This window comes from Chlorella variabilis, assembly GCF_000147415.1.
Source record: "Chlorella variabilis unplaced genomic scaffold CHLNCscaffold_14, whole genome shotgun sequence".
NCBI lineage: Eukaryota > Viridiplantae > Chlorophyta > Trebouxiophyceae > Chlorellales > Chlorellaceae > Chlorella > Chlorella variabilis.
Window position 1 is genome coordinate 49,156 of NW_005435074.1, and position 20,931 is coordinate 70,086.

Here is a 20,931-nt window from a genome sequence, read left to right on the forward strand (position 1 = left end):
AGTCGCCGCAGGTAGCGCCCAGCCCTCGCCCTGCCACGTATGTGGCTTCAGCGCTTGCGAGGCATGTTGCATCAGAACACCTCGGTGTCCTCCTCTTGTCACACCACTCCCATCTCCCTCTCCCTTGCTGGCACCTTCCCTTCTACGCTGCCGTTCCCCCCGGGCACTGCCGCCCCTGCAGACCTCCTCCTTCCAGCAAGACCTGGGGGCATACCTGACGCAGCTCAAGCTGCCGCCCACGGTGGCTGCCCACTGCCAGGGGCTGCTGGAGCGTCACGACATGAGTGCTGCGCGGGCGCACATCGTGGCATCAGGTAAGCAGCGGCGCAGCCGGGGGGCTGGCTTGGCTCACAGCACCGCTGACAGGGACGGGGTGGCAGTTTGGTGGCTCAGCACACCCCGCCTTGCAACAACAGCCAACATGCTGGACTGCTGCCTTTCCCTGCAGTGCCTGGCTACCACAGGGGGACTGGGGAGATGCACAAGTGGGGCCACATGCGGCTGAGGGCGCTGCTCAACCGGGAGCCGCCCTTCCCCGAAGCGTTCCGGCAGGCCCCGCTGGCGGCTCAGTACAGCAGCCTGGGCAGTCTGGACGATGCCTGGCTGACTGGAGAGCTCAGGGCCAGCCTGGCGGCGGGGCGCTGCGGAGACGGCGGTGGTGCGTGCCGCCGCCATGCCGCCGGGCCATGGTGGTTGGTAGCAGCACGGCGGCGCCATGGGGCTGCTGCTGCGCTGCTGCTGCTGCTGGGCATGCTGGCCTGGCTTCCTGAACAGAGCCCGCTGCCTCCTGCGCCGATCCTTGCAGGCCAGCTGGGGCTGCCTGCCCAAGGCTCCGCGGGCCTCCAGCTGGTGTGGACCACTGTGGCGGAGGTGCAGAACAGCATCGAGGGGTGGATGGCTGGCAGGAGCATCCCGGGGCCCGCCAAGAACGTGGACCGACCCTTCCTGCAGGCCTACTACCGCAGGTGTGTGTGTGTGTGTGTGTTTTCGTTTCGCATTATGGGGAGGGACAGCTCTCTCAGCCTCCCATCCGCCTCAACCCCTGCCTGCCTGGCCCGACCCCAGGTGGGGCGGCGAGGCGTGCGGGCGGCAGCGCGCCATGCCTCACATCAAGTCGTACCTGCGGTACCGCGGTGATGACGTGGCGTGGCTCTATGTCGGCTCACACAACCTGTCCAAAGCAGGTGTGCCTTGCTGCCCGTGCGTTGAGCCTGTGCCCGGAGATGCCGCTACAGACCCTGACAGCTGCACTCACCAGCTGACTCCTCACCAGCTGACTGTGCTTCCCTACCTTCATCCATCCTCTCGACTCTATGTCGTTGTGCTTGCCCCCTCCTATGTCGTCCACCTCACCTGCAGCTTGGGGCCAGCTGCAGAAGCAGGGCAGCCAGCTGATGGTGCGGTCGTATGAGCTGGGGGTGCTGCTGGTGCCCAGCTTGGAGGGAGCCTACCGTGCCTCACGCTGGCGCGGCTTCAGCTGCACCTCCAGCCAGCCCTGGCAGCAGCAGCAGGTGGCCGCGCTGCCGCCCGGCGGTGCCGCAGCAGAGCAGGCGGGGCCGTCGGCAGCGGCAGGGGCGGCCGCGGCGGGGCCAACCGTGCGCTTTGTGCACTGGCAGCGCGGCGCCAGCCAGAATGCAGAGGCGGCAGCGCGTGGCCAGGAGCTGCGCGTGCCGCTGCCCATCCCCTACACCCTGCCGCCGCAGCGCTACGCGGCAGGCGACCAGCCCTGGGCTGTGGACACCGCCTGGCCGGGAGCTGACTCCCTGGGCCGCACTGTCGACAACCCATGGGGGCGCCTGTACGGCATGCTGGAGCAGCAGGCGTGGGCTGGCAGCGACTGAGGGGCAAATGGGAATCGGTGTCGTTGCCTGTCGAACTACTGATGTGCATGTCACACACTGCACCCTGAGACTGGAGGCGGCAGCTGGCGGACCCGAGCGGCGGCGCAAGGCGGGCGGGGCCTTCAAGGCAACAGCCGGCGCCAGCAGGACGCAGGCCTTGCGATGGCATTCCATATGTCTTCTAGATTGCATGCGATCGAACAGGAGCTCTGGGTCCCCCTCTAAAGCTCTCAGCCGCCTGCCCTCGCCAGAGTTCTGGCCCGCTGGAAAGGCGCGATAGCTTGGCGAGCAAACGCTGTTTCGGCTTGCAGCCCATGTGACGAGTTTGTAGCGGCGTGAACAATCACGGGCCCCAATCCTAGCGTTCGGTTTCCCTTCCAGCCACTTGTGCACTCACATGGCATGCTACACGCCGACTCTCTAGACCCCAGCAGCGTGGCATTGCAGCAGGTAGGAGTGCAGGGATGACCAGACCGGCGGGGGGGGGAGGAACAAGTCAGCTGGGTGGAGCCAGGCGTGGGCCCCGCCTGCCCACCCCCCCGCGGGGGCCGGCGGCGGCCGCCGCTTTCGCCTTTTGCCTCCCTCCCAGCCAATCATAGAAAGCGCATACATTGCAGCTCTACTTTGGCCAGGTATGATGGTCAGATCCGTTGCTTTAATGGTGCACCCTGCCGCAGTACTACATTGTGCGAGTGGATGCTCCGCCGGCGGTCTCCACAATCACTACTGGCTCCGAGGCGGCGGGCGGCTGCTTTGTGACGGTGGAGAGCGGGCCCCACCCCAACCTGGCGCTAGCCCTGGATGCCCTCCAACATCCCAAGGCCCGGGTGGGTCTTGCGTCGGCAGCCAGCGCCTGATGGTTTTGACTCTTGATGCCGCGCTCCCCTCCTGCTACCCTGCTGCCCCACTCACCAAGCTCTCAGTTCACAACCGCTTGCTTGTGGCAATCCTGCTCAGGACCCATGTGTTTGCTCAAGTGCCTCTTATCTTTCTGCTGCTGCCCTTGCGGTGCCTGCAGGCTTATGTGCTGCCAGACATTGTGTTCCTGCCCACCGCTGCCATTGTGTATGCCCTGAATGAGCCGGTGCCTGCCAGCAAGCCGCGCCTGGTCGTCAGCGCCGCCGCGGTGGCGCAGGCGCGCGGCCCACCGCAGCAGCACGCGCCGCAGCAGCGGCACGGCCACCCTGCCTCGCGCACGCCTCAGCGCAGGGGCCGCGATGATGCCAGCATTGCCACCTCTCCTACAGCGACGGCGGCAGCCGCAGCCAGGCTGTCCATGACGCCCGTGCGATGGGGTGGCGGCACTTTGGGGCCACAAGAGGGGGCGGGCAGCCCCCCTGCGCTGCGCCAGCAGCAGTGTTCACTGCAGCCGGGGCCACAGCTGCTGATGGGGCCGCCTGGAACACCGCAGGTGCCGCTGGCGCTGGCTCAGGCGGCTGCGCAGGTGCAAGCCATGCTTCAACAGCAGCTGGCGATACAGCAGCATCAGCAGCAGCTGGCACATGGGATGCAGGGCCCTGTGCTGCTGCCAGTGCTGCAGCCCATGCCTCTGGGCCTGTTGCTAGCCACTCCCACCCAGCAAAGCCTGGCTGCCAAGCAGCAGCAGCAGCAGCAGCCGGAGCAGCCGGAGCAGCAGCAGTTTGAGCAGCAGCAGTCTGAGCAGCAGCAGTCGGCTGTTCAGCAAGCGCCGCCGCCTGCCTCGCAGTCGCCATCGCTGCAGGCACACGAGCAGGAGCAGCACCAGGACGCGCCCTCGGCTGGTTCCCCTGCCAGCAGCTAAGCTCTCCACAACCGCCCGGAGCTAACCTGACGGTCCCTTGAAAGCAACTTGCATTGGCGGGGCACGTAGCTCTCTTGCTCGGCGACGTCCTCGCAGGTGTCAGCCTGCCACATGTATTTTCTATTGATGTCGTTTCTATTGATTTATGCTCGCCTGGCAGCTCTCTTCTTTTCCTCCCCCATTCAGGCTATCAATCAGTCCCTTGCTTCAGCACTTGCCAGCACCTTGCCTCGCTCCCTTTCTGCACTGCTGTTGACCAACTGAGAATCCTGAGAAGCTTGCGGATTCTCTCTAAATTATGGTTTTGGGTAACGACTCATTTCTGCTTGTTGGCGTGCCTGTCGGGAGGGAGGTCGGCAGAAACGGCGGGCAGCGGCGGCAAGGGCGGGACAAACGCAGGACAGGGCATGCATGCCCAGTTCCTCTTTGCAGCCTTGACGCGTGCATTCTGCATTCTGCAGCCTATCTGTGCCCCTGGGTAGCAACGAGCTCGTAGCTACAGGCTGCTGTTTTTGTTTGCACGCGCGTGCACGGCTCATCTGGCTGAACCCGGCTTGCTCCTTTGCGAGCCAGTGTATCTGCTTCTGTTGGAACCCCGGCTGGCGCTTGTGGCGACGAGTTACGACATCCCTCCGAGACACGATGAGCGCGCAGAGAGTGGCGGTGTTGCAGCGACAGCTGCAGGCCACCATCCCGGCCGGCGAGGCCAGTAGCAGCGCCCTGCAGCCCCAGCCCACCTCAGCCATCGCGCTCAGGTCGGGCTGCCGCCGCCCTCGGCGAGCCTCGCCGCCGCCCGCTCCACCCCAGCTCCCTCACACCTCCAGCACGCTGACGGGCATGAGCCACCCAATGGCTGCAGGCAGCTGCCCCGCTTCGACGTCACCCTGATGGAGCACTTTCTGGACAACCAGCTGGCGCTCAAGGCGGAGGTGTATGAGCTCTTTCGCCAGCACCCAGAGCTGCTGGTGGCCGAGGAGGAGGGCATGACCAAAGGTGCGCTGCTGCGTGTGGTGCGGGGGCAGCCGGCGGCAGGTTTCGGCGCGAGCGGGCAAGGATCGTGACATGGGCCCATGCGGGCAGGGACTGCCATCCACATGGAGCAGCGTTCCCACCGCCCTCCCTGTGCTGCCCCGGGCCGGTTGCGTGGGCCCTCCATGGCGGCCACCGCGCAGAGGAGCACCGCGAGCTGGTGCGCAAGTGCCTGCGCGTCATCCTGGCCGCCGGCTTCTCCCCCATGTCCTTCTTTGCCCGCGACCACGCCAAGTACTTCAACCTAGCGGAGCTGCTCTCTCTGGTGGACCTCAGCCTGGTGCGTGGCCTGGGGGCGGGTGGGCGAGCTGGCGGCATGGGAGTGGGAGGCATGGGAGAGGGCGGCGGAGTGGGGGCAGCCCAGGGAGGGTGCCAGCATGTGGGATGCGAGGGTGCTGCCGACGCTTTGCTTGTGGGGCGTGCGCTGCACCTGCTGCTTGGCGGCCTCCCTGCTGATGCGGGCGGAGCTGGGCCTCTCCCTCACCTCCGCGCCCCTCCCCGCGCAGACCGTGAAGCTGGGCGTGCAGTACAGCCTGTGGGGCGGCAGCGTGATCAACCTGGGCACCGAGCGCCACCGCCGCAAGTACTTTGATGACATCGACCGCTTCAGGCTGCCGGGTGCGGGGCGCTGCCGAGTGGGGCGGCACCGGCCACGGAGCGGCTGCCGCGGTGGCAGGGGCGTCTCTGTTGCTGGCTGCGCAGGGAGCTGTGTGTTGGCTGCAACCTGCGCCCGGCCCGTGCCGAACCCGGCGCGCCGCCCGCCACCCCAACCCCCCCGCCTCCCCCGTGCTCCCCACCCCGCCCCGCAGGCTGCTTTGCCATGACTGAGCTCAAGCACGGCAGCAACGTGGCGGGGCTGCAGACGGAGGCCATCCTGGATGTGCACACAGACGAGTGGATCGTCAACGTGAGCGCTTGGGGGTCAGGGAGGGGCTCGGCTCGGCGGGGGTCACAAGTCAGGTCCAGAAGATAGGGAGCCCATGCTGAGCGTGCTTTGCCCTGCCCCACCCAATGCCGCAGACGCCCGACGACGGCGCCATCAAGTCAGTTTGGCGCCGGGCAACTGTCTGCGAAGCAGGCACACGCCCACCGCGTTGTCGCATTCAGTGTGCCGCACACTCCTTGGCCTTTAACGCGCACACAGCAGTTTGACCAGCCTTGCCTGCATCCATCTCCGCAGGTGGTGGATCGGCAACGCCGCCGAGGACGGCAAGATGGCCACCGTGTTTGCCCGCCTCAAGGCAAGGGGGGCACGGGGTGCCTGCCCCCGGCAGGCGCGCTGGCCTGCTGGGCATCGGCGGGTAGGCCCTGCCCTGCGCCACCACCTGCTGGCCAACGCGGCGCTGCGCGCCGTGCCCGGCCGCCCGAATCCCTCTGCAGGTGCCCTCCCCCGACGGCTCAGGCGCCCTGGACGACCACGGCGTGCACGCCTTCATCGTGCCGCTGCGCGACGACGGCGGCGCGCTGTGGCCAGGGGTGGAGATTCACGACTGCGGGTACAAGGTGGGTGTTGAGGGCGAGGTTTGTGGGTGGGTGGGTTGGAGAGCAGTGGGGGGAGGGATGGAGGGATGGCCGCGGGGTGGGTGGGCGGGCCACGGGAGGGCATGGAGGTGTGCGGCCCCGCGCGGGAGCTCCTGCGCTAACAGCGCCCTGCCCCTCCCTCCCCGCCGCCGCAGGTGGGCCTCAACGGCATCGACAACGGAGCCATCCGCTTCACCAGCGTGCGGGTGCCGCGCGAGAACCTGCTCGACCGCTTCGCCACAGGTGGGCCGTCGCCATGGCACGCGGCCGCCGGCTCAGGGCCGACTGGCGCCCCGAGGGCGCTCCTTAGCTCTCGTGCCTCGTGCCTCACACGCTGGCATACTAGCTCCGCTCCAGCTCCAGCCCCAGCTCTTCTCCCAGGCTGAGCGCTGGCCCCCGCTGCCCCTGCCCTGCTGCCGTGCCGCCGTGCAGTGGACCGCAGCGGGCGGTACAGCAGCCCCATGACCTCCGCCACCAAGCGCTTTGCGGCCACGCTGGGAGAGCTGACGGGGGGCCGCGTGGGCCTCACCTGCGCCTCTGGTGAGCTGGGGTCAGGGGTCAGGAGGAGGGGGGTCGCGCCAGCCTGCCCCATGCGCACGGCCAGGCGTGCGCAGGAGGCGAGGCAAGGGAGGGCTGACGGGCTGCCCACCTGTTGCCTGGCACGCGCCCGGGTGCAGTGGGGGTGCTGAAGGGCGCGCTGACGATCGCCGTGAGGTACAGCGCGCAGCGGCAGCAGTTTGGGCCGCCCGACGCGCCCGAGGTGGCGGTTCTGGACTACCCCAGCCAGCAGGTGCGCGCCCCGGGAGGGCAGGGGCCGCATGGCTGCGGGCGAGGCTGGTGGCTGGCTGGCTGCCGCCCCTTGGCGGCGGCATCCCTTGGGGTCAAGACCTGCGGCACTGTGCCCGCGCATCGAGCCAGTCGTCCCTGCCTGCCCCACAAATTTGCGCATATGCCTTGGGCGTCTTGCCTGCAGATGAAGCTGATGCCCATGCTGGCCACCTGCTACGCTCTCTACTTTGCCAAGAACAAGCTCGTGGAGAAGTGAGGGGGTGGTGTGGTGGCAGCGGGCTGGTGGGAGGGAGGGAAGACCGCCGGGGCGGCGCCTGGGGGCCACGCTGATGCCGGCGGGGCGCGGCAGGCAGGCCGCCGAAGCAGCGGCGGACATGGTGGCCGAGGGCACCGGCAGCGCAAGCCCCAACCTCTGGCGCCGCGTGTGCCTGCAGGTACTGCGAGATGAAGAGGACCAAGGACGAGGTGCTGGTGGCTGATGTGCACACCCTGTCGGCGGGGCTCAAGGCCTACACCACCTCATACACCAACACGGCCATCGGGTGGGTGACATGGCGGGCCTGGCTGGATGGGGAGGGGCCGTTGGTTGGCTCCCTTGCTGCACCTCCAGCCTGCCACGTCGTCCCACTGGCCTGCCGATTGGGGTCTCTGTGCCGCCCACGCTTCGCGCTCCCGCCCTGCCCCCCCGCAGCATCTGCCGGGAGTGCTGCGGCGGGCACGGGTATGCGGCGGTCAACAGGCTTGGGGCGCTGCGCTCCGACCACGGCGAGTGGGGCTGGGCGAGACAGCCACAGGGCCATATTGCATGCCCGGCTGCCCTCTCGAGCTATTCCGCTGTGCCTGCCGCCACTTTTGCTGGCCGGCACCTTTGCGCTTGCATCGGCCTTCGTTCAGAGCAGCGCCCCGCCGCCTCCTCCCTCTGCACTTCTTCTGCAGACATCTTCCAGACGTTTGAGGGCGACAACACGGTGCTGCTGCAGCAGGTAGCTGCCCGCCTCGCCGTACCCATGACGCCAGTGTCGCCCCGGGCGCCCTGCCCCTGCCACCGTCCTCTTTGAACACGCCTGCGCCAGCCCCCCGCCCTCAAGCCCCCTTTTCCCCACACACACCCACATGCACACCCTCCCACGCACCCACAGGTGGCCGCCCTGCTGCTCAAGGAGTATCGCGACTCGTTCCGCGGCTCCCCGCTGGCCGCCACCTGGAGCTACCTCAAGGTCTGGGCCCAGGACAGCCTGCCGGCCAACCCGCTGGTCACGCACGAGACGGGTGAGCCGCCGGCGACAGCTGGCCGGACCTGCCGCCGCCGCTGCTCCCACCCCCGGCACCTTGCCTGCACCCCAGGACTCTGCAGCCGGCGCGCCCGCGTCGCGCACCCCATACACACCCCTGCCTGGCCCGGCCCTGACTGCCGCAACCCGCCCCGCACCACCCTGCTCCTCACCCCCCCCTGCTCCTCACCTCGCAGACGTGTCCCACCTGCGCGACCCGGCCTTCCTGGTGCGCGCGCTGCGCTACCGCTCCGCGCGGCTGCTGCACACGCTGGCGGCACGCCTGCGCAAGCACAGCCGGCGCGTGGGCGAGTTCACCGCCTGGAACAAGTGCCTTCTGCACGTGCTGGTGGGTGTGGGGGCAAGCGGGCGGCGCGCGTGTATGTACATGGTGTGGTGGGAGGGTGCGTGCGATGTTGGGGTGTGTTTGTGTGCGTGGTCAGAAGGCAGCAGGCAATCCCATGGAATGCCAGTCCGCATGGCCAGGAGTCAGCCGGCATGGTTTGGAGTCGGCAGCACGCCAATGCCGCCACTCCACCGGTGCTGCCCCCTTGGCCCCGCCCCGCAGGCGCTGTCCCGGGCACACATTGAGAGCGTGATGCTTGTGGAGATGCTGGCGGCGGTGAACGCGTGCGTGGACCCAGACTGCCGCCGCAGGTGGGCTGCTCGGGTGCACGGATGCCCCCCAGCGCCACGGGCGCATCCCTCGCCCACCCCATGCCGCCGCCGCCGCCGCCGCCGCTCCCGACACCCCACCCCACCACCTCCGGCCCCTGTGCGCGCGCGCGTGCGTGCAGCCTCAAGGCCCTGGCCGACCTGTTTGCCCTGGACCGCATCTACACCGACATCACCTTCCGCAACGACGACTACATCGCGCCGGAGAAGGTGTGTGTGCGTGTGTGTGTGCTGTGTGTGTGTCTGTGTGTGTTGTGCTGTGCGTGTGTGGTGTGTTTGTGTGTGCGGTGCTGTGTGTGTGGTGCTGTGTGTGTGTGTGTGTGTGTGTGTGGTGTGTGTGCGTGTGTGTGTGTTGGTCGTGGTCGTGGTGGCGTGCGAATGTGGGGGCGGAGCGTGCGAGAGGCGAGGGGCACGTCACGTGTCCGGCACATGCGCAGGCGAGGGGTCCGCGGGTGTGCCTCACGCCGGCGCGCCCCTTCCTGCCGCTTTGCTGCGCCCCACCGCAGGCCAAGGCCATCTACCGCCTGATCGAGGCGCTGTGCGGCGAGGTGCGGGGCGTGGCGGTGCCGCTGGTGGACGCATTTGCCATCCCAGACCACATCCTGCGCTCGCCCATCGGCCTCAGGTGGGGAGCTGGCTGGGGGCTGGTGCTGCGTGGGCACGGTGGTGGCCTGATTGTGGCGCCCGGGAGTTGAGCTGGAATGAACAGAATGCCCACCCATGCCTGCCTGCCCTGCCTGCTCTGCAGCACCACCAGCGTGGATCCTTACAGGTGGGCCACGGCCGGCATTTGATGCCGTGCATGCATTCATCTGCTGCTGCGCATGCTGTGCCTGCGCTGCTTGGACCAGCCGACATCTGTATCGGGGGACCTCCTTGTTTTCAGCCCCTGCTTTCGGGTACCCTGCTCCCTCCTCACAGCAGTGCCGCTGTGCTGCCCGCTGCCCTCCCGCTGGTGCGTGCAGCGAGTATTTAGCGGCAGCCGGCTTCGACTCCTGAGCGCGCTGCAGCCCTGGGCAGGGCTGCGGCGTTCTGGATGACAGAGCTGGCGCTTCAGCCGACTTTTGAGGGTGAGCAACCTGACGCTGGCTTGCAACGGCCGGCACAATTTTGCTAGCTATGTTAACAGACGCCCCCATATCCCTTTAGAGATGCCCCCTATCTCCTTCCGCCACCATCCCGGATTCTTTAGCGATTTCGTTGCAGTGCAGTGGCCATGCGCCGCGTCCATATTTTTGACTACTAGCGCCTGCCATCGGCACCGTGTGCGTCACAGTAAGCACCAACCAGACTTGCTTTGTATCAGTAGAGCCACCAATTTTCAAGTCAATTTTGCTGTCGCCCGTGATTACCAGTAGCCAATACATGATGTAGCGCCAACTTGTAACCCCCTTAGCGATCATCCATTGGCAAACATGCTGCTGCTGTACTGAGGTACCGGCAGCCGCAGCCCCTCTGTCCCGCCACCTGCCGCTGCCGCTGCTGCCTCTTGCGAGGCGGGCGCGCCTGCTCCTGCCGGCGTTGCCGACTTGGTCAGTCGGTACTGCACCCTGAAGTCAGTTTGCGCAGTCAGCATGGAGGAGGCAGGGCGGGGCATGGATCCAGGCCGGTGCATCGCAGCGCTGGAGGTGCGGCAGGCCTGGCCTGGGCCCAGCGCTGCTGCCGCGGCTGTCTGCTGCCCCAGCGGCAACGCTGCTCCTCGGCTGGTGGCGTGCAGGGCCGCCAGGTGCGCGGGGTCTGGCGGCGCTTCCCGCCGCGGCTGCGAGGACTGGCGCTGCTGAGGCTGTCGCGGCTGCCCGGCAGCGGCAGCCTCCCCGAACTCATCCCGGTACTTCTTGCTGAGGGCCTCTGCAGGAGGCGGCGGCCAGGGTGGGGAATCCAAGCAGCAGGTGAAGAGCCAGGTTCCAATGGAGGGCCAGGGCTCATGCCCGCGCCAGCCAGACCAGCTGTGCTGTGCTCACAAGCGGGTTGCATGCAGGTGTGCTGCTGGGGGCTCACCAATGACACCGCGCTCCTCCCGGCTCAGGCTGGCAAGGAAGCTGGCGTGGCTGGGCAGCCTGGCAGCATCGGGGCCCTGCGGCACGGGCGTCAGCATGGACCCCCGGCGGGAGCGGTGCCCGCCCTGCGCCGCCTCCTGCTCCACCCGCCGCCGCTCCTCCTCCTCTGCCGCCGCCACCGACAGGATGAAGTCCCTGCAGCGCACCACAGCGGCACAGGCGCAGCCGCCTCTCCTGCCAAGGCTTCCTTCACAGCCGCCTGTGTGTTTGGTCTGCTGCTGCACCCCAACACGCAGCAGCAGCAGGGCGGCGCCTCACTTGTCATCCTCCTCCAAAGCCCCCATCAGCTTTTTGCGTCGGTATGCTGTCACCACCACATCAAAGGGCAGCGACGCAGCCGCCGCCGCCGCCGCCGCGCCGCCCAACGCCTCCACATCTCCCCCGCCCTCCTCGCCGCCATCGCCCAGCACATTCGGCCCGTTGCCCTGCGGTGCCGCGGACCGCCGCCCAGCCGCGGCAGCCGCTGCCGCAGTCTCCTCCTCCTCCTTCTGCGCCGCCAGCCGCGTCAGCTGCATCGTCATGATCTCCAGAAACTCGGCATACTCCACCTCGCCTGCGCCAGCGCAGGCGCGCACAGCCAGCAGGTGCGGTGTGGTTTGATCGCGGGCTGACGCGGACACTGGCGCGCTCAGGAGGGCGGTGGCGCATGCAGGCATTGGCGCCCAGCCACCGGCGTTCCTGCGGTGCCCAACGCGCAACACGCATGCGCAGCAGCCTCGCCTGAGCCGTCGCGGTCCACTTCTGCCAGCATCGCCTCCACCTCCTTGCGGCTCACGCTGAGCCCCAGCAGCTTGAAGGCGGCGCCCAGCTCCTCGGCGTCAATGGCGCCGCTGCCATCGGCATCCATCATGCGGAAGCAGGTGCGCAGGTTGGCCTTCTGCTCCTCGGTCAGCTTGGGCTTGACCGTCTGCAGCAGTAGGGGCGCACGGACGCGGCGGTTAGTCGGCGGCGAGGGGTGTCGGCGAGCGGATGCCGGCCGCCAGGCGGCAGGAGCGGGCAGCTGCAGCGGGTGGCACCTTGCCATGGTTTTGCAGCCAGGATCTGATGTTGCAGCTCAGCAGCGGGTTTATGCGCTCCAGGGGCACCTGCAGAACCGGATCGGGGAGAGAAGGGGGCAGCGGTGGCAGGTGGCGTGGCAGTGGCCTGGACCTGGTGGGATTCCGCACAAGTGATGTTTCGATGGCGGCTCCTGTGAGGATCCCCATGGCACCTTTGTGGAGGCCGGCAGGCCACGCGGGGTGCCGGGAGCCTGGTCAACCATTGCTCGCACCAACGAACAGGCGATGACTGCCCGGCTTGCTGCAGCACTGGGTTTCAAGGCCGAGGTGACCTCGGAATTGGCCTCGACAGCACCAAATTTCGCTGCTGACATGGAGCACTGGCCAGATCAGCACTCATCCAAAGTTTCTGCTGGCAGGGTTTGTGCACATACTCTATCGCTGTTGGTTGCAGAATCGAACCAGGCTCCCACCCCTGTTGTTGCTCCACCATGGCGGCTGCACTCTCGCTGTGCCTGCCCTGTCGGCCCGGTCAGGCGCCCCTGCGTGTTGGTGTAAGAGAGCTGGGCAGACGCGGCGATGCTGCGATCCATGCAGCACCAGCGCCCGGAGCAGTGCGCCGGCGGCGGTGCCACCGCTTGCCCGCCTCGCTCGCCGTCGTAGCGCAGGTGTGTCCATCCTGCCAGCCAGGCCCGCCTGACTGCGATGCACTCAGCACGCTGACAACCGGATCTGTTGCCACGAACACTATGCAGGGCAGCAGCGGCACGGCTGACTTCACATCCGGCAGCGGGGGCCGCACTGGCACGGCCGGCTTTCAGCCCGCTCGTTCCGCCGGCCCTGGTCGCGGCATCTGGAACGTGGCCAGGATGCAGCGGCAGCTGCAGTCGTTGGGCCTGGCGGGGGTGGCGGCCTATGGTGCGCTGAGCGTTTTTTTTGACTTTTTTTATCTTGTCTCATTCACTCATTGGGCACCGCTGCCTGCCTAGTGCGGGCCATCGATAGGGCATGTGCCTGTGTGTCGTCCACCCACCCGCTGGCTGCTTTCCTGCTGCAGGCATCTTCAACACACTCTACTGTGAGCGTTGCTGTGGCACTGCTGCTGGAATGCTGTTTGAATCTAGCTGCGGACGGGCATGACGAAGCGCCATCTTGCCGCTGTTTGCTGCAGACATCTGCGCCTTCCTCTTCTTCTGGATCTATGTTGCCAAGGTGCCGGCGGGGCAGGGCTTGGCTGCCAGCGCCAAGGCCTTTGCCGCGGTGATGGCCGGCGTGTGGGCAGGTTCCCAGGTGACGAAAGCGCCGCGAGCCGCGCTGGCGCTGGCGCTGGCGCCGCTGGTGGACCGCCTGATGGGCGTGCTGCAGCGAGTGCTGGGCCTCAAGTCCAAGAATTCCGTGTTTGGCGTGTTTGTGGCAGCATGCCTGAGCCTGGCCGCAGCCCTGTTTGGAGTTGTTGTGTTGAGCTGGAGGTGAAGTCGGTTGGCCCGAGCGGCTGCGCAGCGGGCGGGACACACAGCAATACCGCCAGCAGCAGGTGGCTGCTGTGTGTGTTGACCCATATTTTCATGTAAGCACCATTCTTTTCTCTCCTGGGGCAGAGCACAGCAAAAAGAGAAACGGTCAGCACGGGGCGGCATTTATTAGGCATGGCCCGGCGACTGCAGCTTTCGTAGCCCGTTGCTGCCGACAAGCAGCCGGCAGCCCCTCTAGCGGGCAAAGAGGACAGCCCCTTGCAAGCGGCGCGCCTTGGACGCGAGGCTCGACGTATAGCGCGCAGCTTTGTAGTCGCGCGGACGCACAGAGGTCAGCAGGCAATTGGGTCGCCGTCAAGCGCATCCCATGAAGTGGCGCGCCGGCGGCGGCGACGGCGGAGGCGGCGGCGAAGCGACGCTGCCCCCGCTGTCTCGGCGTGGCAGTGCGGCACTGCCCAGGCTGAGCCAGGGTCCGGGGCTGGCAGGCCGCGGCAGCAAGGTGACCCTGTTGTTACTGGGCTGACTGCGTTTGTCCCAGGCACCTGGATGATGCTGGGACGGTGGCGAAAGCCCACCAGCGCTCCCCTCCACGCCCTGCAGGATGCGTCGGCGCTGCTGGGGGAGGCCAGCGAGGGGACCCTCGGCGTGGCCCGCTCCCCGCTGTCCGGCAGCAGCAAGGCCCCCTTCCCACCAGACCGCGTCTTCACAAACGACTTCCAGTGGACGCTGCGCAGCCGGGACCTGCCAGAGGCGGTGCGGCCCATTGTGGAGGACAACAAGGTGTGCCTGCCGTCAGATGCCTGCTGTCAGAATGGGTAGTGCCTGCTGTCTGGTGCCTTTCATCACGTGCCTTGGCAGATGTGTGACAGCGTGCATACGAGGCTGGCTGGTTGGCTCCCTGCAGATGCTGCAAGAGGAGCTGAGGAGGTACCGGCAGCGCGTGGGGGAGCAGGAGGGCCTGCTCAGCGCCAAGGAGCGCCAGCTGGTGGCGCTGCGCGATGAGCTGCAGCGGCAGACGGAGCGGCTGCAGCAGTGCAGCGTGGCGCCCGACCAGCTGCTGCAGGAGCAGCAGTTCAGGCAGATGCTGCAGGACAGGTGCAGTAAACGAGAGAGTGGAAGGAGACCAGCAGGCACAGGGGCCTGCGCTGCCACAGCAGTTGGCAGAAGCTTTCAGGGCCTGCTATTGATTTCGCCACGTGCCTTCACGCCCTGCCTGCATGCAGGGATGGCACCATCCAGCAGCTGGAGCAGCGCGCCGCCATTCTGGAGCGCGCCAAGCAGGCCAGCGAGCGGCGGCTCGCAAATGACGTGGCGGCGGAGCGGCGGCAGCAGGCGGAGCTGAAGCGGCAGCTCAAGCAGCTGCAGGTGGGTGCAGGGCAAGGGCTGCTGGGCCCGGGGTCAAGGCACAGGCCACAGCAGAGGCTGGGCCTGCGGGACGCCTGGCTGCTTTCCTCACGAGGGCCTGCCACACGGCCTGCTTGCAGGATGAAATGGCGGAGAAGCAGAAACAGGCCCGCTTCAACCAGCTGCACCTCAACCAGCTGTACAAGCGGCTGGAGCCACTGGAGGCCGCAGTGGCGGCGGCCACGGCCCCGCCACCGCCACGGTCGCCACAAGTGGAAGCGGCGCCTCCACCCGAGGCAGAGGAGCGGGTGCAGCTGATGCTGTGCTGCGTGTATGCCCAGCCGCAGGCCACACGGGCAGAGATTGCAGAGGCGGCTGCTCGGTTGGCCGGCGGGGAGCTGGAGCGGCAGCTGGCGGCGCTGTGGCGGCAGCGGGCAGAGGCGGCGCGCCGGGTGCAGGCAGCCTTCCGGGGGTTCAGGGCGCGGCGCCAGCTGGAGGCGCGGCAGCAGGCAGCCACCCGCATCCAGGCGGCGTTTCGGGGCATGCAAGCGCGGCGGGCCGCAACGGTGCTGGAAGCGCAGAGGCGTGCGCTTGTGGCAGCCGCGAGCCGCAGCCCCTCCCGTGCCGATCGCGCGCCGTCCAGGCAGCGCCTTGCTGCTGGGCGGCAGCATAGGGGCAGCCAGGCGGCGGCTGCCAGAGCCAAGCCGCCGCAGCTGCGTCTCCCTGCAGGGCGCAGCTCTCCCACCCCCTCCAGGACACGGGCCGCCAACACTGCACCAGAGGCAGCGGCCCGCCAGCGCAGCAGGCAGGGCAGCCTGGCAGCGCTGCCTGCGCGGGCGGCAGCTGCCGGGCCAAAGCCGGCGCCTGGCAAAAGCCCAGCAGGCACCGACAAAGGCGGCCGCAGCCCCAGCAGGGAAGCAGGACAGCAGCTTGGGAACAGCAGCAGCGCCGGCAGCACACCGTTGCAGCAGGGTCAGGGACAGGGCCAGGGGCACTGCAGCGATGGCAGTGCTAGCACTGTCGGCAACTCTGGCGGCGGGCCTGGGGCAAGGCGGGTGAGCCACAGGACAACAATTCATGATACGCTACATCCTTTAAAGGACCTTTACCGTCAATAGGATTTCCTAAAGCATCAACTACTCGACCTAAAGTGCCTTTCCCTACCGGAACATCTACAATAGTCCCTGTACGTTTTACAATGTCACCTTCATTAATTGCAGCAGCACGGGGCCAGCCAGAGCCACCTGGGAGGCGGCAGCACGGGCAGCGGAGCAGCGAGGCGGGGCAGCCTGCGGGTGAGCATGAGCAATGGGGAGCCGAGGCAGGGGGCAGGGGATCGGACCAGCAGGCAGCACCAGCAGTTTGGCTTTGCCAGCAGCCAGCCGCGGATGTCCATCCAGTGATGGGCTCTGAGGGGCCAAGTGCCCGTCTCGTAACTCGTTACCACCATTATTCTTCTTCTCCCATTCCTGCCTGGCCTGGCCCAACCTGTACTGCCCCTCCTGTACCACCCACGCCCAGCGAGTAGACTGCCTTACACGGATGTGAGCTGCCTGGGGAGCCAGGGCCCTGTGGTGGTGTGGACAGTACCTAGGGGTGGCACGTGCAGCCGGCGGGCGCAGCAGGTATACGGGAACCCACGTGCGGCCGCCGAGCCTAGCCAGCGCGCCGGCCTGCGCCGCCGAGCGTCAGCGGAAGCGTGGTAGCGTCGCGATGCCGGTGCTGCCCAGCGGGGTGGGACCGAAGCCGGGGGGCGGCGCCATCATGCGCTTGAGCTCCGCGGTGGGGCTGCTGGAGCCGGAGGGGAAGCCGGGGAAGCTGGCTGCGCTGGAGGGGCTGGACGGCCCGCCCGCGCTGCTGGGGCTGCCCAGCGACGGGGCCACGGGTATCGAGCCGCGGCGCAGGAACAGCGGCATCTTGCCGTTGTCACGCACAGGGGAGGCCGCCAGCGGCGAGGCCGCCGCCGCGCTGGGCTGCGCCTGCGGCGGCCAGGCGGCGGCGGCAGCGGTGCCGCCGCCAAACAGGCCTGGCGGCATGCATAGGCTGCTGGCGGCGCTGGGCGCCCAGTGCGACAGGCTGGCGCTGGTGGTGGCGCTGAACCCGCTGTCGCTGGGCAGCATCAGGCTGGCCTCGCCGCCCAGCAGGCCTGTGGCGCAGTCGGCTGCGCATGCACCCAGGGTGAACGGCGTGATGCCCGGGCCGCCCGCCCCCGTGCTGCCGGCGCTGCTGGGCTGGTGGCTGCCGCGGGCGGGGCTGGAGCTGGCGCTGCCGCCCAGCGCCGCGGCCTGCAGCAGCTGGCTCTGGCGCAGGTAGGAGGCCAGGCTGGCGGCCGCCTGCTTCACGCTCAGGCTGCCGGCACGCACCGCATCCTGCAGACTGGCGGCCAGGCTGGCACCCTCGGGGTCTGAATCCACGCCCAGCCCGCCGCCGCGCTGCAGCACCACGGCGCACCGCCCCTGCACTGGCGCCGCCGCCGCGGGCGGTGCCGCCGGCTTGCTGGCGGCGCAACCCGGCGGCGGCAGCGCGCGGAAGCACACCACGCTGCTGACTGGCGACTGCGGCGTGGTGGCCGCTGTGTCGGCGCTGCTGCTGCTGCTGGCCTCCTGCTCAGCGGAGGAGGAGGCCGGCTGCGGCAGCAGGGCGGCTAGCTGCGGTGGGGAGCCCAGCCCGAGGGCGCACGCCTCTGGCGCTTGCCGCTGGGCGGGTGGCGTGTGCGGCTGGGGTTGTGGCTGCGTGTGGAGGGGCAGCTGCTGCGGCGCGGCTCCAAGGGACGGCCACAGCTGCTCCTGCCCGATGCGCAGGTCGCGCCGCGGCGACTGCTGCGCGCGCGGCGGCGGCGGCGGCGGCGGCGGCGGCGGCTGCACGTGCTTGCCACCCGGCCGCTCCCCGGCCGCCGCGGGAGCGGCCTTGGCTGCCAGGGCGGCCGCCTCTGCTTGCGCGGTGGCCTCGCGCTGCAGCTGCGCCACGCGCTCCTGCCTCCTGCGCAGCCCTGCCTGGAAGTCGCTGTCGTACTCCACCCGGCAGTTTGGGCAGCGGTTGGAGAACTCGGTTTTGAGGCGGTCGTAACAGAACAGGCACAGCTGGTAGCTGCGGGCAGAGGGAGGCGGGGGGCAGCACGGCAGGGGCTGGTCAGCAGGGCGGGGGCGGCAGGCGGTGCCTGATACGAGCCGTGTGGCGCACGTCGGCGAGCAGTGCTTGCTAACGGCTTCAGAGGCATGCGTGCACCCACCCGCAGCTGCAAGGCAACCATGCTTTCTCCGTGTCGTCAAGCTCATTGATGCATAGGGGGCAGATCTGCACGGAGATGCCAGCAGGTGGGGCAGAGGGTGAGGAGCAACAGGCGCCAGCCACAAACAAGCAGGCGGGCGAGCGCCGCCGCCTCGCACGCCGACGCCAGGGCTGCGGGCACCCGGCAACTCCGCGCCCGTCGCTGGCCGGGTGGCCCCCGCCAAGCCCCCAGAGGCCGCCAAGAGTGCTACGGAGGGACGATCAGCGCCGGTCACAGAGAGGCCCAACCCGCCGCCCTGCCTACCTGCTCCTCCTCATGCTCAGGCGTGTGCCCTGCTTGCGTTACTCGCACCATGCAGCGCCCAGAGCTCCACGAAGGCCCTCAAAGGTGCTCGAGTGTTTGAGCTCGGCGCTGCTGCAACAGGGTTTGGGGCGCAGCCGGCTGAACGTGATCACCCTAGATCTGCCGGTGTAGGCGCGCGGGGAGCGGACAGGGGGCAAGGGCGTCACTGGCTGTGGCGAGCACAGCCCTGTTTCACCTGCGCTCAGTCCAGTCCTGAAACAATAAAAGTGCTAGGAAAACGATTGGGGAGGCGCGAGTATGCGGCTCAGCCATGCCACATGGCCGCACACCGCGCGCAGCAAGCCGGACACTTCCCGCTCTTGGGCCAGATGGGGCTGGTTTTGTTTTACATTCAAAAGGTTACTTGATTCAATGACATTATGGGGGGATGGCAATATTGTACAGGCTAGATGATGGGGCACCCCGGGCCTCGGGGCCGGGCAGGCGGCAGCCAGCCACCGCGCGGGAGGCACCGCGTGGCGCTTGGAAAAAAGGCATGGGTGAGCCGCTTCAAAACCGCACATGTGGTACAGACAGTCAGCGCTTGATTGGGCATCAAAAATAGCGGTGAAGGCAGGGAAGGAGCGCAAAGAGCAGAAGCGATGAAAGGGGCGGGCAAGTATCTGCGCCGGGTCAGGGCACCGACAGTCAGGCACGGTACACGCACATCCGACATACACACAAACAACACAGATGACATGGCAAGGACAGGGGAGGCAGGAGAGGACACACACACACACACACGCACGCGCACACACACACACATACACACAACGGGAGAAGTCGCAAGGAGTAGGGTGGCAAGCAAACTGGACCAAGAAAGGAATGGATAGGGGATGGGAGAAGGGCGGGTCATATCGGCATGGTGGAGTCAACACCCTGGGAAGCTGGGCAGTATGCACAACCCCGGGGCCGCCGGTAATGAGGCGGCGCGGTCACGGTAAGGTGTTGCATTCGGCGGGGCGCTCATCAGGCTGCTGCAGCGCCGGATGCTGGCGACATTCTGTGGTTTGTTCGAGGGGTCGGGTTGCTCTCCATGGTGTGGGCAGGACTGCGGCCCGCCCACGGAAGCCGCTGCTACCGTATTTTCTGCAGCTTGGACGGCTTGCTCCTGCCGCCGCTGCCGCTGCCTGGCTGCTGCACAGCCACCGGAGGATCGTCAAACTCTAGCTTCCTGACCGGCGCCCCAGCGGCTAGCGTCAGTGGCCGCCGTGGCCTGGTGGGCATCTTTTTGCGTGGCGCGCCAGGCGGCTCGGCCGCGCTGGGCGCCGGGATGGTCTGGTTCTGCGGGGTGGCCGGGTCGGGCTGCACAGCGTGCGCCCAAAAAGCCTAAAAATCGGCAGGGGCGGCAGAAGGGCGCACAACCCTCGCCTGCAAGGCCCAGGTCTGGTCTGCGGTGCCCACATCCCCATCCCTCGCCGCACCTGTGCCTGCAGTGGGTCTTGCATGGGCGTCGTTTGACGGGCGGCTTGGCTCCTCGTCTGCAGCAGGCGGCAGGCGAAGATAAGCCGGGCGATGTGGATTCTCTCGCTCCCCGTCTTCTATCCCGCCAGTAGCGCACCTGGACGCCTGACGGCAGCCGGTTCGGTCCTGGAGGCGATGTAGACGCCCATTGCAGCACGGAGGGAGCTCCAGCTGCCATCTCTCTAGCGGGGAGAGGCAGCAGGAGGTCCGCCGGGAGATGCAGGGGCTAGGTCAGAGTCAAAGCACGTCCAGTAAGATAATTGCAAGGCGACAGAGCGAAGACATCGCCAGATGGGCGAATGCCATGATGGTGCTGTGATGCAGGTAGGCCTCCCGATCACCGGTCCCCTCCTGGCGGGGGTCATGCATCCCCCACCCATCATGCATTTCAGGCTTCATCTCCCTCAAACCTCCACCATTTTCCCTCTCGTTTGTCGTGATCGACTCCGGGTAGCCCAAATGCTTCATGACTCCCCCCAAGCTGCACATCAGCGTGCATGAGTCCAACCCTGGGAGGCGCCTTGACAATGAACAGCCGCGCAGGCAGGCATCTAAAAGACCAGGCCAGGCTCCTCCTATAAATCATCCCGGGCAGCGCAGCCGGCGCCATGCCGAGGCGGGGCCAAACACCTCGAGCAGCAGCGGCTGGTGGAGCGAGCGGCAGCAGCGCAGGCACGATGCTTGGGACGACAGGAGAGAGGCGGACGAGCAGATGATGCTGGCCACCACACCGCAGCGGGCGGCGCTGCAGGCGGGGCAGCGGGCGGCAGAAATCCAGCAGGTTCAGGCGCGGCTGGACAGCACGGAGCCACTGCGCTGCTGGCCCACAGCTGGCCGGCATGACGGCACTCCTTGCTGTTTCAGGAAGACTGGAACCATGCCGGCAGTGTATCACGGCCTTGGCGGCGTGGCGGGCTCCCTCGTGGTGCCCATTTTTGAGTGCGCTTTGCACGGCGAGAAGAACGTCACAGCGCACCCGTTCCAGGTTGGCTGCGTGCCCAGCAGCCCTGTGATCAACACTGTCTACCTCTCAGAAGATTTGGTGGAGATGTTCCGGCTGTTGCAGCTCAAAGACGGCGTTGGTGGGCATGGTGGGTTGCGAGCAAACGCCGCCCAGTT

The 20,931-nt window shown here is 67.6% G+C and overlaps 6 protein-coding genes across 6 annotated transcripts; 3 read left to right on the plus strand and 3 right to left on the minus strand.

The window, feature by feature from the left end:
- Positions 1–819: 819 nt before the first annotated feature.
- On the plus strand, positions 820–1,730 carry CHLNCDRAFT_13268 (hypothetical protein; the record flags this gene model as incomplete). The annotated part of the gene is made up of 4 exons (XM_005846156.1): positions 820–965; positions 1,066–1,184; positions 1,360–1,452; positions 1,639–1,730. Coding segments are annotated over 4 exons (450 nt in total), but the record flags the coding sequence as incomplete, so codon positions are not given.
- A 2,533-nt stretch (positions 1,731–4,263) lies between these two features.
- On the plus strand, positions 4,264–9,905 carry CHLNCDRAFT_135478 (hypothetical protein; the record flags this gene model as incomplete). Its single annotated transcript, XM_005846157.1, has 22 exons — positions 4,264–4,376; positions 4,481–4,614; positions 4,794–4,930; positions 5,157–5,268; positions 5,460–5,557; positions 5,671–5,693; positions 5,831–5,873; positions 6,031–6,153; positions 6,327–6,414; positions 6,604–6,711; positions 6,849–6,961; positions 7,145–7,212; positions 7,395–7,502; positions 7,652–7,691; positions 7,860–7,943; positions 8,100–8,229; positions 8,429–8,580; positions 8,800–8,888; positions 9,029–9,116; positions 9,413–9,531; positions 9,655–9,678; positions 9,872–9,905. 22 exons carry the CDS (start codon positions 4,264–4,266, stop codon positions 9,903–9,905), a joined length of 2,028 nt encoding a protein of 675 aa, XP_005846219.1.
- A 1,776-nt stretch (positions 9,906–11,681) lies between these two features.
- On the minus strand, positions 11,682–11,858 carry CHLNCDRAFT_14319 (hypothetical protein; the record flags this gene model as incomplete). Its single annotated transcript, XM_005846337.1, has 1 exon — positions 11,682–11,858. A coding segment is annotated over one exon (177 nt), but the record flags the coding sequence as incomplete, so codon positions are not given.
- An 852-nt stretch (positions 11,859–12,710) lies between these two features.
- On the plus strand, positions 12,711–13,434 carry CHLNCDRAFT_135480 (hypothetical protein; the record flags this gene model as incomplete). The annotated part of the gene is made up of 3 exons (XM_005846158.1): positions 12,711–12,879; positions 13,019–13,039; positions 13,133–13,434. 3 exons carry the CDS (start codon positions 12,711–12,713, stop codon positions 13,432–13,434), a joined length of 492 nt encoding a protein of 163 aa, XP_005846220.1.
- A 2,354-nt stretch (positions 13,435–15,788) lies between these two features.
- Positions 15,789–15,992, minus strand: CHLNCDRAFT_25073 (hypothetical protein; the record flags this gene model as incomplete). The annotated part of the gene is made up of 1 exon (XM_005846338.1): positions 15,789–15,992. A coding segment is annotated over one exon (204 nt), but the record flags the coding sequence as incomplete, so codon positions are not given.
- A 473-nt stretch (positions 15,993–16,465) lies between these two features.
- On the minus strand, positions 16,466–18,323 carry CHLNCDRAFT_135482 (hypothetical protein; the record flags this gene model as incomplete). Its single annotated transcript, XM_005846339.1, has 2 exons — positions 16,466–17,864; positions 18,310–18,323. The coding sequence occupies 2 exons, from the start codon at positions 18,321–18,323 to the stop codon at positions 16,466–16,468; spliced, it is 1,413 nt and encodes a 470-aa protein (XP_005846401.1).
- Between the last annotated feature and the right edge of the window lie 2,608 nt (positions 18,324–20,931).